At 40.2% G+C, this 16,882-nt stretch overlaps 1 protein-coding gene across 15 annotated transcripts in view; it reads right to left on the reverse strand.

Moving 5' to 3' along the window:
- Positions 1-16,882, reverse strand: part of MAGI1 (membrane associated guanylate kinase, WW and PDZ domain containing 1) — a 623,112-nt gene that overhangs the window by 66,935 nt on the left and 539,295 nt on the right. For all 15 annotated transcript variants that reach the window (XM_027121335.1, XM_027121326.1, XM_027121331.1 and 12 more), the window contains 2 exons: positions 15,276-15,458; positions 14,139-14,759 (listed from right to left, as the gene is read on the reverse strand). In XM_027121335.1, the coding sequence (XP_026977136.1) occupies positions 14,139-14,759; positions 15,276-15,458 (804 nt within the window). The remainder of the gene's footprint in view (positions 1-14,138; positions 14,760-15,275; positions 15,459-16,882) is intronic.

The following is a 16,882-nucleotide window of genomic DNA, read 5'->3' on the forward strand; positions in this document are numbered from 1 at the left end:
GGCATGATATATTTAAAGTGACAAAAGGGAAGAACCTACAACCAAGATTACTCTATCCAACAAGGATCTCATTCAGATACCACGGAGAAATCAAAAGCTTTACAGACAAGCAAAAGCTAAGAGAATTCAGCACCACCAAACCACCTCTACAACAAATGCAAAAGGAACTTCTCTAAGTGGGAAACACAAGAGAAGACAAGGACCTACAAAAACAAACACAAAACAATTAAGAAAATGGTAATAGGAACATACATATTGAAAATTACCTTAAATGTGAATGGATTAAATGCTCTAACCAAAAGACACAGGCTCACTGAATGGATACAAAAACAAGACCCATATATATACTGTCTACAAGAGACCCACTTCAGACCTAGGGACACATACAGACTGAAAGTGAGGAGAGGGAAAAAGATATTCCATGCAAATGGAAATCAAAAGAAAGCTGGAGTAGTAATATTCATATCAGAAAAAATAGGCTTTAAAATAAAGAATGCGGGCTTCCCTGGTGGCGCAGTGGTTGAGAGTCCGCCTGCCGATGCAGGGGACACGGGTTCGTGCCCCAGTCCGGGAAGATCCCACATACCGTGGAGCGGCTAGGCCCGTGAGCCATGGCCGCTGAGCCTGCGCGTCCGGAGCCTGTGCTCCGTAACAGGAGAGGCCACAACAGTGAGAGGCCCGCGTACAGCAAAAAAAAAAAAAAAAAACAAAACAAAAAAACAAGAAAATAAAGAATGTTACAAGAGACAAGGAAGGACACTACATAATGATCAAGGGATCAATCCAAGAAGAAGATATAACAATTATAAATATACATGCACTCAACATAGGAGCACCTCAATACATAAGGCAAATGCTAACAGCTATAAAAGAGGAAATCGACAGTAACACACTAACAGTGGGGGACTTTGTAACACCACACTTACACCAATGGACAGATCACCCAGAAAGAAAATTAATAAGGAAACACAAGCTTTAAATGACACAATAGACCAGACAGATTTAATTGATATTTATAGGACATTCCACACACTTTCTTCTCAAGTGCACATGGAACATTCTCCAGGATAGATCACATCTTGGGTCACAAATCAAGCCTCAGTAAATTTAGGAAAATTGAAATCATATCAAGCATCTTTTCCGACCACAATGCTATGCGATTAGAAGTAAATCAGAGGGGAAAAAACGTAAAAAACACAAACACATGTAGGCTAAACTACACATCACTAAATAACCAAGAGATCACTGAAGAAATCAAAGAGGAAATCAAAAAATACCTAGAGACAAATGACAATGAAAACACGACGATCCAAAACCTATGGGATGAAGAAAAAGCAGTTCTAATAGGGAAGTGTATACCAATACAAGCCTACCTCAAGAAACAAGAAAAATCTCAAATAAACAGTCTAACCTTACACCTAAACTAGAGGAAGGAGAACAAACAAAACCCAAGTTAGTAGAAGGAAAGAAATCATAAAGATCGGAGCAGAAATAAATGAAATAGAAACAAAGAAAACAATAGCAAAGATCAATAAAACTAAAAGCTGGCTATTTGAGAAGATAAACAAAATTGATAAACCTTTAGCCAGACTCATCCAAAAAAAAGAGGGAGAGGACTCAAATCAATAAAATTAGGAATGAAAAAGGAGAAGTTACAACTGACACCGCAGAAATACAAAGCATCCTAAGAGACTACTACAAGCAGCTCTATGCCAATAAAATGCACAACCTGGAAGAAGTGGACAAATTCTTAGAAAGGTATAACCTTCCAAGACTGAACCAGGAGGAAATAGAAAATATGGACAGACCAATCACAAATAATGAAATTGAAACTGGTTAAAAATCTTCCAACAAACAAAAGTCCAGGACCAGATGGCTTCACAGGTGAATTCTATCAAACATTTAGAGAAGAGCTAACACCCATCTTTCTCAAACTCTTCCAAAAATTTGCAGAGAAGGGAACACTCCCAAACTCATTCTACGAGGCCACCATCACCCTGTTACCAAAACCAGACAGAGACACTAAAAAAAAATAAAATTATAGACTAATATCACTGATGAATATAGATGCAAAAATCCTCAACAAAATACTAGCAAACAGAATCCAACAACACATTAAAAGGATCATACACCATGATCAAGTGGGATTTATCCCAGAGAGGCAAGGATTCTTCAATAAATGCAAATCAATTAATGTGATACACCATATTAACAAACTGAAGAATAAAAACCATATGATCATCTCAATAGATGCAGAAAAAGCTCTTGACAAAATTCAACACCCATTTATGATAAAAACTCTACAGAAAGTGGGCATAGATGGAACCTACCTCAATATAATAAAGACCATATACAACAAACCCACAGCAAACATCATTCTCAATGGTGAAAAACTGAAAGCATTTCTTCTAAGATCAGGAACAAGACAAGACTGGCCACTCTCACCGCTATTATTCAACATAGTTTTGGAAGTCCTAGCCATGGTAATCAGAGAAGAAAAAGAAATAAAAGGAATCCAAATTGGAAAAGAAGAAGTAAAACTGTCACTGTTTGCAGATGACATGGTACTATACATACAGAATCCTAAAAATGCTACCAGAAAACTACTAGAGCTCATCAATGAATCTGGTAAAGTTGCAGGATACAAAATTAATGCACAGAAATCTCTTGCATTCCTATACACTAACAATGAAAGATCAGAAAGAGAAATTAAGGAAACAATCCCATTCATCATTGCAACGAAAAGAATAAAATACCTAGGAATAAACCTACCTGAGGAGGCAAAAGACTTGTACTCAGCAAACTATAAGATGCTGATGAAAGAAATCAAAGATGACACAAACAGATGGAGAGATATACCATGTTCTTGCATTGGAAGAATCAATATTTTCAAAATGACTATATTACCCAAAGCAATCTACAGATTCATGCAATTCCTATCAAATTACTAGAATAAAAAATCTTACAATTTCTATGGAGACACAAAAGACCCCAAATAGCCAAAGCAATCTTGAGGGGAAAAAAAGGGAGCTGGAGGAATCAGACTCCCTGACTTCAGACCATACTACAAAGCTACAGTAATCAAGACAATATGGTACTGGCACAAAAACAGAAATATAGATCAATGGAACAGGATAGAAAGCCCACAGATAAACCTACACACATATGGTCAACTAATCTATGACCAAGTAGGCAAGGATATACAATGGAGAAAAGACAGACTGTTCAACAAGTAGTGCTGGGACAACTGGACAGCTACATGTAAAAGAATGAAATTAGAACACTCCCTAACACCATACACAAAAATAAACTCAAAATGGATTACAGACCTAAATGTAAGGCCGGACACTATAAATCTCTTAGTGGAAAACATAGGAAGAACACTCTATGACATAAATCACAGCAAGATCTTTTTTGACCAACCTCCTAGAGTAATGGAAATAAAGACAAAAATAAACAAATGGGACCTAGTGAAACTTAAAACCTTTTGCACAGCAAAGGAAACTATAAACAAGATGAAAAGACACCCCTCAGAATGGGAGAAAATATTTGCAAGTGAATCGACAAAGGATTAATCTCCAAAATATATAAACAGCTCATGCAGCTCAATATTAAAAAAACAAACAACCCAATCAAAAAATGGGCAGAAGACCTAAACAGACATTTCTCCAAAGAAGACATACAGATGGCCAAGAGGCACATGAAAAGCTGCTTAACATCACTAATTATTAGAAAAATGCAAATCAAAACTACAATGAGGTATCACCTCACACTGGTCAGAATGGCCATCATCAGAAAATCTACAAACAATAAATGCTGGAGAGGGTGTGGCGAAAAGGGAACCCTCTTGCACTGTTGACGGGAATGTAAATTGATACAGCCACTATGGAGAACAGTACGGAGGTTCCGTAAAAAACTAAAAATAGAATTACCATATGACCCAGCAATCCCACTACTGGGCATATACCCAGAGAAAACCATAATTCAAAAAGACACATGAGCCCCAATACTCATTGCAGCACTATTTACAATAGCTAGGTCATGGAAGCAACCTAAATGCCCATCGACAGACAAATGTATAAAGAAGATGTGGTACATAGGTACAATGCAGTATTACTCAGCCATAAAAAGGAACGAAATTGAGTCATTTGTAGAGACATGGATGGACCCAGAGACTGTCATACAGAGTGAAGTCAGAAAGAGAAAAACAAATATCGTATATTAACGCATATATGTGGAATCTAGAAAAGTGGTACAGATGAACCGGTTTGCAAGGCAGAAATAGAGACACAGATGTAGAGAACAAACGTATGGACACCAAGGTGGGAAAGCAGGGTGGTGGAGGGGGGTGGTGGGATGAATTGGGAGATTGGATTGACATATATACACTAATATGTATAAAATGGATAACTAATAAGAACCTGCTGTATTAAATAAAATAAAATAAAATTCAAAAAAAAAGTTTCTTCCTCTTTTTAGAGTAAAGATACTTTACATAATAAAATAATTTAAGTTAAGCTCCTTAACCTCAGTCCAGGATTAAAGATGAGATGCTTCCTGGCCAGGTGGAAGCCCTATAATCCCCATTAAAAGTTGATGAGCTGTCTCAGGATTAGGACAGAGCAGATCGCCCAAGTGCTAATACAAGTCTTTCATGTTCTCTGAGTCTCAATTCCTTGTGACCCCTTAACATCCAGTTAACACATGTAAAGAGCTTAGAGCAGTACCTACACATGGAAAGAATTTAATAAATAGGACCTATTATTATCATTATCTGTATAAAAAGAAATGTATTAACCATAAAGTTGCCTTCAATTCCATATTTTTCTTCTGTCAAACGCATATAAGAGAAAGGGTAAAATAAAGGACATGCAACATATCACTTTTCCGGGCAAAATAATCAAAATCTCGCGAGCAGCAATGGCCAACAGCATTTTTTATGAGGGTGGAAAGGTTCTATAACTGCACTGTCCAATATAGCAGCCATTGGCCACATGTGGCTATTCGGTTCTTGAAACGTGGCCGGTTGGACTAAATTTTACATCGTATTTAGCTTTAATTAATTAAATAGCCACACGTGGATAGTGACTACTGCACTGGACCTGGAGAACAGGCTTAATTGGACCAACATGATCCACTGCCACGAAATGCATTTCCTTGTCATTTATTTATTTATTTAATTGAAGTAGAGGTGATTTACAATGTTGTGTTTGGTAACCTTGAGTTTGTTTTCTATGTCTGTGGGTCTATTTCTGTTTTGTATATAAGTTTATTTGTATCATTTTTTCCTTGTCATTTAGAACAGCCTGTGACAGAGGGCATGGGCTTTACAGGCCAACAAAACTGGGTTGGAAGTCAGCCTGTCTCACCTTCATGCTGTGTGATTTTCGAGGTGGTCCATCTCCCGCGGCCTGTTTCCCCAGCTCTAATGATAAGCTCTCACCCCAGAAAGTTCTCTAAAGGATGATGAGCATTTATGAAAACAAAGGGCCTTGCATTAATTCACAGCTTTCCTTCAATACAGATGATTTTCTGAAGACCTACAATGTGCCAGGCATGTTTTTGGTGGTGGGGATCAAATAATGATCGAGACCCAGTCCCTACTCTCACAGAGACCACAAAGAAGCGTCCATGGCCTCAGAAAGCAGGACAGAGCAGAGCATGATGGCGGTGGACGCTGTTTTCTTTTCTATGGAGTGGTCAGAGCAGGCTTCTTGAAGGAAAGGACCTTTGAGCAGAAGCCTCAAGGGCAGGAGTGAGAAAGCTCCTTGGCTCTCTGTGACAGGAAATACACAGAAGAAAGAGCAAGTGCTTGTCTGTGACACAGGACTTTGGAGTTTACTCTGAATGATGGGATGTCATCCTGACATGAGCAGCGACTGGATCCAATTGACTTTAAATCACTCTAGCCGGAGAATGGACTAGAGGAAGCCTTGAGACCTGTTGCAAGGCCACAGCAAGGCCAGGTGCCACATGATGGACGGCAGAGGCCGGGGAAGAGGTGGGAGGATAACACGACAGAGGAGGGGGAATAGATGGGATGTGCTGACGTGAATACACAGACCCCACCACTATTAGGATATCACTCTGCCGGCAACCTGAATTCTCCTTTCCGAGGCCCTGCAGCTCAACTGAAGAGATTCTGGCAGTCAAGCACTTGAGCAGTGCAATTTGCAATTCATTCTCCAGTCCGAGACCAGAGGGCAAAGAGAAAAGAGGCACCTGATCACCCAGGTTTAACTCTCCGGCAGTGCGGTTCTTATTATGATGGTTTTGCATCATTTCAGACGTGGAAAAACACACGCAGAGAAGAGCTAATGCTAATCACATGCTTGGATGATGAGATAAGATATTGCTTTCCCTGTGTGGATCGATGACGATTTAATGAACTATCATCAGCAAATATGGATGAAAATTAAGTGGCACTAATTTGCCACGGACTTCAGACCTTACTCATTCTTTCATGTATAAGATGTACTCCTTAATGGTATTGGAGCTTTTCATCTACAAGCCAGGAGGCTGCTTAGCATAGTGGGTAAGAGATCAGTCTCTGGAACTAGAATTCCTGGGTTCAAATCCTAGCTTGCATTTATCAGCTGTGTGATTCTGGGTAAATCACTGAGCTTCTCTGGGGCTCAGCACCCTCTCCTCTAAAGTGGAGGTAAGGTTTTAGTCACCTCAGAGGGCTCTTGAATTATGATATGTAAAATGTTTAGAACCAACTACACCTGGCACATTGCAGAAGCGTTTAATGTTTTTATGTATTACAAATGCTTGAACCAAGGAGGAGTCTTATACATGCTTCCCAACTAAACCAGAAATTTCTCTTTTGCTATATACTAAGCAAGTTCAGCTGTGGAATCTCAACACCTCAACAAAAGCAATTCCTTCACTTTTTTTTTTTTTTCCTACTAATCACTGCCTTCATTTCCCACAGGGTCCTATTCAGAATCACACTGCAAATGGATGGTTCCAATGTGGTCACAAGAGTGGGATGTTGTGAGGTTTTATTTCTGCCTGTGTGTACACGTATGTATTGCTTGTACCATGGTTACAATCCTGGTACATAGTAAGTAATCAATGATTATTGTAACATTATTACTATCACTACCATGATTTTCATATTTCATTTTGCCTTTTAACATCTTTTTATCTTTCTGAAGTTATGAAGAGTGACTTCAAAACTATATAATTAATTTCCTAATGTGACTTGCAGAGAAAGTTTAATTTATCCAGCTAGTATTTACTAAGACCTTACCACATGCCAGGTTCCCCATGACGTGCCAGGGATACAAAAGTGCAAGTTGGATACAGTCCTCCCCTCCAGGAATCCTAACATTTCATTACTTTATATTCAGATCCTAAAATTACTTAGTGCCCTGACAAGCGCACTCAGTATACAAAGCATCACTTCTGATTCTGTTGTGATCAGTAAAAGCCACTGGAGCGTTGTGCTCAAAAGAAGCATCTCTGAGACGAAGTCTTCCTTTCTATCCTCCTCTGAAGTAGAAACATGTCAAATTTGGGAGCTGCAATGGATCTTAGGGAAGATGGAAAACCTGTTGCTTAGAAATCGGACTTTAAAAGAAGAAATTACTTAGAAATGAAAATAACTGTTAAGTTATAAACTTATTTCACTCTCAAGTTATATGTCACAGAATCAAAATGAGAAGGGACGACGAGGGCAGAAGCCTAAAACTGATTGCAATTCTGATTTTACATCAGCATTGCCAGTGCAGCTTCTAAAAAAAATACAGGTGCCTGCACATCATGCACTGAAATTAAAATTCTGCAGGTACACGCTGGAGTTTGTTTTTTCTTTTTTAAAAAAGAAACCCACCATACCCAGTGGCTTCTGATACTAGAGGATATCAGTGAAACACCACTGATTTATCATGTGACTGCTTCTAGGTCAGGAATTGGCACAAATGCTACCTTTTTTCAGATGACTTGCCTAAGGTCACAAAGGGAAGAAAGGCAGGAGTTGCAATTTAAACTCGTATTGTCTGACTCTCGAATCTTGTGGTCTTTCTCCTACACATCAATGAGGCCATTTTTTGGCATAAAATTAGAGTTAGCAGGGGTCACCCTAAAGATGAGCTAGTGCAAAATATCCATTTTTTTGGATAAAGAAATGAGTCTCAGGGCAAGAGTTGTAACCCAGTCAGAGGTACAGAGGAGCTATGGGCACAGTTTGAACTAGAGGCAGGCTCCTGGAACCTCTAGTTCAGCGTTTTCTTCAGTACACTTGTTCTCTCTAAAGTAAAACACACATTCTCCAATTTCATAAAGTATTCCAAATTGTCTTTTAAAACAGGGTATTCTGACTCCACCCCAAATGAGATCTTCAAGAGTGTCATACCTCCCACTAGGCATAAATTAGCCAAATATACAAAATACACAGGGGGCACAGGTAGTTATGCTACATATAATATAATCCCCTTAAAAAAATTATTTATTTATTTGGTCGCGTGGGGTCTTAGTTGCGGCAGGCGGACTCCTTAGTTGTGGCTCACAGACTTAGTTGTGGCATGCATGTGGGATCTAGTTCCCCAACCAGGGATCAAACCTGGGCCCCTTGCATTGGGAGCTGGGAGTCTTATCCACTGCGCCACCAGAGAAAACCCAATATAACCCCTTTTCTTTTTCTTTCTTTTTTTTTTAAAACCATTTTTAAAGTCTTTATTGAATTTGTTACAATATTTTTTTAAATTAATTATTTTTGGCTGCATTGGGTCTTCAGTGCTGCACATGGGCTTCCTCTAGTTGCAGTGAGTGGGGGATATTCTTCATTGCAATGCGCGGGCTTCTCATCGTGGTAGCTTCTCTTGTTGCAGAGCACAGGCTCTAGGCGCACGGGCTTCAGTAGCTGTGGCACGCGGGCTCAGTAGTTGTGGCTTGCGGGCTCCAGAGCAGAGGTTCAGTAGTTGTGGCGCACAGGCTTAGTTGTTCTGTGGCATGTGGGATTCTCCCAGACCAGGGATCGAACCCGTGTCCCCTGCATTGGCAGGTGGACTCCCAACCACTGTGCCACTAGGGAAGTCTGAATTTGTCACAATATTGCTTGTTTTATGTTTTGGTTTTTTGGCTGTGAGGCATGTGGGATCTTAGCTCCCTGGCCAGGGATCCAACTCGTAACCCCTGCATTGGAAGGCAAAGTCTTAACCACTGGACCACCAGGGAAGTCCCACTCCCTCTTTTAAAGTAAAAAAAGCTTTATGGAACAAATTCTACATCTTTTGTAAATTAAAAAAATATATATTCAAAACAATAGTAATCACCTTCTAGCATGATTTTCCAAACGCTTAAAAAAGCCTCTAGACTCACACTGGTGTCAGGTGATGGGCTGTCTGAATGCAAATACCATGTGAAAAATTAAGAAAAATAGAAGGCATTCTCCTTACTGGCCAGCAGAGGGAGGAGGAGGAAAGGACTTACCATGGGAAGATGGGCAGCCAGGCACAGGAAGGAGGCGCTGCCCTTTAAGAACCTGAGTGACATCCATAGGCACGGACATGTTTATAAAGAAGACACTTGTAAACAAATAAGTAATGGTCCCAGCTGCCAGGGCTATGGATAGACACGCCCAGCAAGCCCAAGCCTGACCTAGGAAACTGTCTCTGGAAATTTACAAATGATATTTCAACCTCTGCTTACTTCCATTGGTGGGAGGGGGATTAAAGAAAAAAAAATGCTAAAACCCCAAATGCACCTGATTTCGACCGGAACAAAAATAAAAAATGAGCTTGGGAGTTAAGAGTGAAAACCAAAATACAAATGTAGTTAAGTTCTGCTCCAAAGTAGAAAAGACTAGTTCTTTAAAGCACAGAAAGCCCCACCTTTGAGATATTTATTCCTGAGAATCAAGAGAGGTGTAGACTTAATGAGTTTATCAATCTGCTTACCAGGAGTTATGATGGAAATAAGATTCATTAGAAAGAATCAGTGAAGTGGCCATTTACTTTCTCATTTAACCTAGCCTCTATCCTGAACGATCATCAAACCTTCTCATTTACACCGCCATCATACAAGAGGAATGATTAAAATGCCAGCCCCAATTCAAGTAGTGATGTATGGCAGAAACAAATACATTTATATGCTTTCTAGAAAGATTAATAGTAGCTGGTGTTAGCTTGCCAAGTGCAGATGTACAAACTTTCTATCTGACACATAAATCAAACATAAGGCATATGGCATATTTTAAAGACTGCTGATGTTACAATGATTTTAAATTACTCAGGTTTTGGAATAAACTATGTAGATGTTGACTAATGTGGCAATATATTCTGGATCTTCCCTTATTAATTTAATGTTATAAAATATAATGGCATTAACCAAAAGAAGGTCTTAGGAATTAAGAAGAGAAAATGTAAACATATTTGAAATCAAGGGGTATATTTTTATAATGAGTTGTTTGCTAATTTGGGCAAATTCATTACAATATGGCTCCAGTAACCACTGTAAGGTAGTAAACTACAATGAGACTTTACTTTTTGGTCTCCTTAAAAGTGAAGTGAATGGAAAAGAAAAAGTGAACAAAATGGCAAAAGAAACGAAGGAGCAAATAAATGAAGAAGGAGAGCAGGGTGATTTGTGATGTCAAATGAGCAGTGGCTGAATCAGAGATGCCCTGATGTACCAAGAACTATCTAAAAGTTTCCAAGTTGCCGGCCACTGAAACCAGCAATTGTGCAAAAATCAGTGGTGTTCAGGGTTAAGTAGGGCAGAGCACTAGACTGGAAAGCAAAGAATCCAGGTGAACTTCTCAATCCTACTGTTGGCTGGTATGTTCCTTTTCAGGGATGTGGTAAAAATGACATGAGAGTTGTGTGTAGGTTTGAAAAGCGCTTTGTAAACTGCTCGCTGGTCTGTACGTGCAGGGGCCATCACCCCACCCCCTCCCTCTCCTCCTCGTCCTTAACCTCAAGTCACTTCCTACCACATCTTGGTCACTGTTTAAAACAAAATGATCTGTGCAGTCAAGTGGTCTAGGTATAAGAAGAAGCTTCAAAATTTTATTGGTAGAAATAACTTTTTAAAAAATAAAATCTGGGGCTTCCCTGGTGGCGCAGTGGTTGAGAGTCTGCCTGCCGATGCAGGGCACACGGGTTCGTGCCCCGGTCCGGGAAGATCCCACATGCCGCGGAGTGGCTGGGCCCGTGAGCCATGGCCGCTGAGCCTGCACGTCCGGAGCCTGTGCTCCGCAACGGGAGAGGCCACAACAGTGAGAGGCCCGTGTACCGCAAAAAAAAAAATAAATAAATAAAAATAAAGTAAAAAAAAATAAAATCTGCAAAAAAAATTTAAAAATCTGCAAATGGGTTTTACACCTGTTCAAGAAGGGTGGACTGAGCATTGTGATTCACACAGACAGTTCTGAATTTTGGATTTCCTTCCCACAACCCCAGTCATTTTGATCACAGAACACACAGCTTCACGAGAGCCCGAGGACATGGCTGTTGCGACATAAACAAGCTTTTCTGTCTCAATGAAACCGAGAGGAAGTAAAAGTCTGGGTCCTGATCTCTTTTCAGAGGGTCAGAATACTCTGTTCATGAAACACATCCTATTGGCAAGGGTCAAGGAAATGACCAAACTCAGGTCCATTGTGGGAGGTGATCAATCAAGATTAGTCACAAATACAGACCCAGGAGCAAGACATTTCAACAGGCGTAAAATGTTTCTCAGTGTGAGGTCCTGGGAGTTCCGGTGGCACAGAGGTGGGGGGTTGCTGGCAGGGGAAAGAAAGCCAACTGTCTCAGGATTTAGAATACCCCACTTCTCTGAGATCCATAACCCCTTCATTAAAATGTGCATACGCTGAGATGTTTTTGATACGATTGGTGGAGCCGTTGTTGCTGCCAAGTATAAATAATCACATATCCATTCATTCATTCACTACCTATTCATTCATGAACACCTAGGGGGAGTCAGGTACTGTGTTAAGTACTGGGGATTCAGCTGTCAACATGCAGAGGTGGGCTCTGGCTTTATGGAGCTTATATTCGAATGAAAAAGAGAGAGTAAAGGGAACCCTCCTACACTGTTGGTGGGAATGTAAACTGGTAGAGCCACTATGGAGAAGAGTATGCAGGCTCCTTAAAAAACTAAAAATAGAGCTACCATCTGATCCAGCAATCCCATTCTTGGGCATATATCTGGAGAAAACCGTAATTCAAAAAGATACACGCACCCCAATGTTCATTGCAGTGCTATTTACGATAGCCAGGACATGGAAGCAACCTAAATGCCCATCAACAGAGGAATGGATAAAGAAGATGTGGTACATATACACAATGGAATATTAGTCATAAAAAAGAACGAAATAATGCCATTTGCAGCAACTTGGATGCACCTAGAGATTGTCACACTGAGTGAAGTCAGAGAAAGACAAATATCATATGATATCGCTTATATGTGGAATCTAAAAACAAAGGGTACAAATGAACTTATCTACAAAACAGAAATAGATTTACAGATGTAGAAAATAAACTTATGATTCCCGGGGATAAGGTTCGGGGAGGGATAAATTCAAAGATTGGGATTGACATATACACGCTACTATATATAAAGTAGATAACCAATAAGGACCTACTGTACAGCACAGGGAACTCTACTCAATACTCTGTCATGACCTATATGGGAAAAGAATCTAAAAAAGAGTGGATGTATGTACATGTATAACAGATTCACTTTGCGGTATGCCTGAAACTCACATAACATTGTAAATCAACTATACTCCAATAAAAATTTTAAAAACTATACTCCAATAAAAAAAAAAGAGAGAGGAACAAAGAAAAATAAGTAAATATATAAAACAATGGCTTGGGATAATAATGATCATAATAAAAGCTATTAAGAAATGGGGTGATGCAGCAGAGATTACATAGGAGTGCTGGGTGCGACTTTAGATAAGTAATCAGAGAAGCCCTCTCTCAGGAGGAGCCCTGAATGAGACCAGCCAGCCAAGGGAAGAGCTGGGGAAAAGAGTCTTCCAAGCAGTGGAAACAGAAAGTGCAAAGGCCCTGAGACAGAAGGGCTTAGAGTAGTGAAGGCACTACAGAAAAGAAGCCAGGTGGCCAAGCACGGTGAGGAAGGGACAGGAGTGTGAGACGAGGCTGGAAGAGTGGCCGAGAGCCACGTTTTGCATGCACACTGTGTCGACCAGGTTCAGGAGAATTAAAAGATAAAGGTTTTCAAAGCTTAATGGGTTTTAAAAAGCACAGTCTGATTTACATTTAAAGGTACTGAAACAGAGCAGGACCCTATGGTCCTTTCCCGACCATGTCCTCCACCTTTGTCTATTGAAAAACTTTACTCAAAGAATAAGTTTAATCAGAGAAGTGAGAAAATGCAGAAGCTAAGGAAAACAGTCAAACAGAACCAAATAATAACAGTTTAGTCATTAAGCAAAGTCAGGGACCTTTAGTTCCTTCTCAAGGGCTAAACATTCATAGCCATATCCTCTGAGCTGGTTTGTATATACAGAAACCCACACCAGGTGGAAGAAATTAACTACATGATGACCAGACTGCAGCCATGACAGAAGCTGCCACAATTCTGAGAACTGGTCTCAAAGAAACGGGAACAAACTGACCCTGGAACTGAAGACTAACTGTACTTGAAACAATCAAGATGACACTGATCAGACCACTGCTTGGCCAATTTCAAGATGACTGTCAGAGCTGACTGTGCTGTTTCTGCATTGTAACCCTCTCCCTCTGGCTATAAAAACTCTTGCCCACTGACTGTCTGCTGCGGGGGAATTGGCCTTTGGACATGAGTCCCCCCTCCCCCCAGGTTGCCCGCCTCTGAAATAAAACAAACTTTCCTTTCCACCAAGCTTGCCTCTTTATTAGCTTTTGAGTGGCAAGCAGCCAGACCCCACTTTCGGTAACAGTATCACTCTAGCTGCATGTCCCTTTGTATAAATACATAAAGTATAAACATAACCTTTATTCTAAAGAGGCTAGCATTTAGAGAAATCAGAAGGCATTTTGAATGCATTTCCCAATATTTAAATAAAAATGATCTTAAAGGAACAGACATGCAGAAAGCCCCAAGTAGCTACCTGATAACCAGTAAGTACAATAATGGATTTGGGTTTCAAAACAATGAAAGATAATAAATCGACATACCTCCTCGTTGCACTAACAATGTGACCTCACTTCCCTTTGGACATTCGATCAGCATGTCCACAACTTGGTTGTGAGTCAGAGCCTGCACGTTCTTCTTGTTAACTTCCACTATAAGATCCCCTTCCTTCAGGCCTCGGCACCTTGGACTGTCGACGATCTGTTTCACTCTTTGGCCGCCACCTCCAGGACTGTCCGCAATAGTAAAACCAAAGCCCATTGGCCCTTTGACTATATGAACAGTTATGAGTTCTGGCTGAGTGGCTATGGAGGAAGCCAAAGAGACAGTGTCATTGGGGTAACCATGGGAACCATTTGAAGCCACGTCTGCAGGGCTGCTTGGCCTGGTGTCCTTCATGCCATTGACTTTGCCTGTTTTACTACTGTGACTAGCCGGCGAGTCATAGGTCTCTTGCCCATTCACAATAATTGGTTCTTTATCCAAAATGGCCACAGAGGTCACTAAACTCGTGTTGGGGTCATCTGGGTCAAAAGGCAATGGATAACCTCGGCAGAGTTCAAGGTCCACGCTGGCACCGATGGGAATGGACTGGAAGATTTTCACAACTTGTGCGTGTGTGTGTCCCAAAACACAGGTGTCGTTCACACTCACAATCACATCTCCTGCAAAAGAGTTGACGGTTAAAAAAACAGTGCCCAGAAAAGTTATATCAATTTTATACTATCAAATCCTACCAATAGGAAGCTGAACTGAAACTGTTTGGGGGTAGTACCGTAAAGCACAAAGAGACTGCTTCTATTAGTTATTTTATGCTAATCAGGCATTTTTGTAGCATCTAGTGTCTTCCCTGCTAATGAGAATATAATGATCATTGAAAGAACATTGGAGCTTTCTTCTGAAAAAAATTCTCACTATAAAAAACCAAGGTGAGAATCATTTATTCAAATGGATCTACATTTTTAGTAAATTACTGCCTTACTGTACTCAACAGCACCCTAACAGTTCCCCAAAATGGGGAAATGTTAAAATGCTTCAAAGCTTTTCATTTATACCAGGGAATGCATTTACTTAGTGCAGGAACCTTGTTCATTCGCCAAGTTTCTAAAGGACACTTACAAACTTATGAAATCATGGTGTCATCTGGTCCTGACCACACAGGACCATGTGGTGTCTCATACCTGTTTCCATCTTGCCGTCCAACGCGGCGGGACCATCTAGGACCAAGCTCTTGATCTGCAGAAACTCGTCAGGCTCATCCCCTCCAACGACCGTGAAGCCAAAGCCACGACTGCTTTTCCGCAGCTTCGTGTGAATGAATTTGCCTTTCAACTCTGAAGGGTTTCGTGTAAAAAAGGGTTTGCCTGGATTAAAACAAGAAATGTGTAAGGAACATCACCAGGAGTGAAAAGATGAATTAACTAAGAAATGATAAGAACTTAGAGATAACTTCTCCAAGCTCCTGTGCTGGGGCATGTGGGCACAAAGGTGCCCTAAGAAAGTCCTCTCGATTTCAGTACTAAGGGAGTTCCTAGGCCCCTTTGTGTAAGGAGGGGGCTAGGGTACATAGTGTGTCAGCACAAAGATCCAAAAGAAAATGTAAGAGAAGGATGACATTGGTGTCCATCGTCTGACATGGATCCCTAGTTTTAGTTCATGTAGTCTGACAACAAGCTACGTGAAGTTCTTCAGAGAAAGAGGAGCGGGTCTTTGCTTGGTGTCTTCTGTTTTGTCATCGTTTATATTTTCCAGTATGGCTTCCAATATATTGCCCTGTGCTTGGCTTCCACTTATAAAACCAATTAAGCAAAAACTTTAGCTTTCAGACAAACAGAAAATTCATTCTCAAACTAAATAGATAATACTAGGAGACATAGTAGAGTCACAAAGAATAACTTGATAAAAATGGAGAATCACTATATTAAAAATTAAAGAGTCATAACTCTACTGTGAATTGAATTCTAAAATTCACCTGATTTTTTCTGTTCATTTGCATCGTTTAACAATTTGTGGAATTGCCTAGATATGTCTGCTGCTAAAACTTAATATTTAAAAAACGTTTAGGACATGTGGCTTAGAATATTTAAGGAAAAAGAAAAAAACCTGAACTAAACAAAACAGTAACAAGAGCCAGATGGCTCCAAATTCAGTTGTCTTGTTTAAAATAAATTAATAGATGTACAGCTTCCAAACATGCTACCTAAGGATTTATTGAGTTTTCTTGATAACATTCACAAATAACATTTTGTACACAAACCCAAAATTTTATTTTGGGTTTGGGCATTTCTCTGTAATTAAGAAGCTCATTGGAATTTCCCTGATTACCCCGGGGAGTGAACATCATTCTATGCTCAGACTCTTTCAACTCTCCTAATTATATTTCCCATCTCCCGCCCTGACCACAGCTTCTCCACATGCCCTATTTCTTTTCTATCAAAAATGTTATACAAATAAATAAAAATTAAAAAATAATAAAACAAACGAACAGGAGAAAAAGTCTCCATGTCTCTATATACCCCTGTACTACCAGGCTGGCACCCAGGAAGGAAAGTTATTTTTGGTTAGCTGTATCTTTTTTAAAAGGTCTCTGGGCATACATACAATCTTTAATTGCACACTTCAAAAGTTTCTGGCTCTTAAGAAGGCTGTTTTAAATTGCCTGGAGTCACAGGTCTGCTCACTCACCTCCTCCTCTCTAGAGCAGTCCCAAGGCTGGTGGGAAGCATGACAAACTACAGCCCTGTCACCGTGGCTAATGAAAGGTGAGACCTAGCAGGATTCACCATGC

The sequence above is a fragment of the Aethalodelphis obliquidens genome, unplaced genomic scaffold (genome assembly GCF_003676395.1).
Source record: "Aethalodelphis obliquidens isolate GAN/ISIS:26980383/991018 unplaced genomic scaffold, ASM367639v1 scaffold22, whole genome shotgun sequence".
Lineage (NCBI taxonomy): Eukaryota > Metazoa > Chordata > Mammalia > Artiodactyla > Delphinidae > Aethalodelphis > Aethalodelphis obliquidens.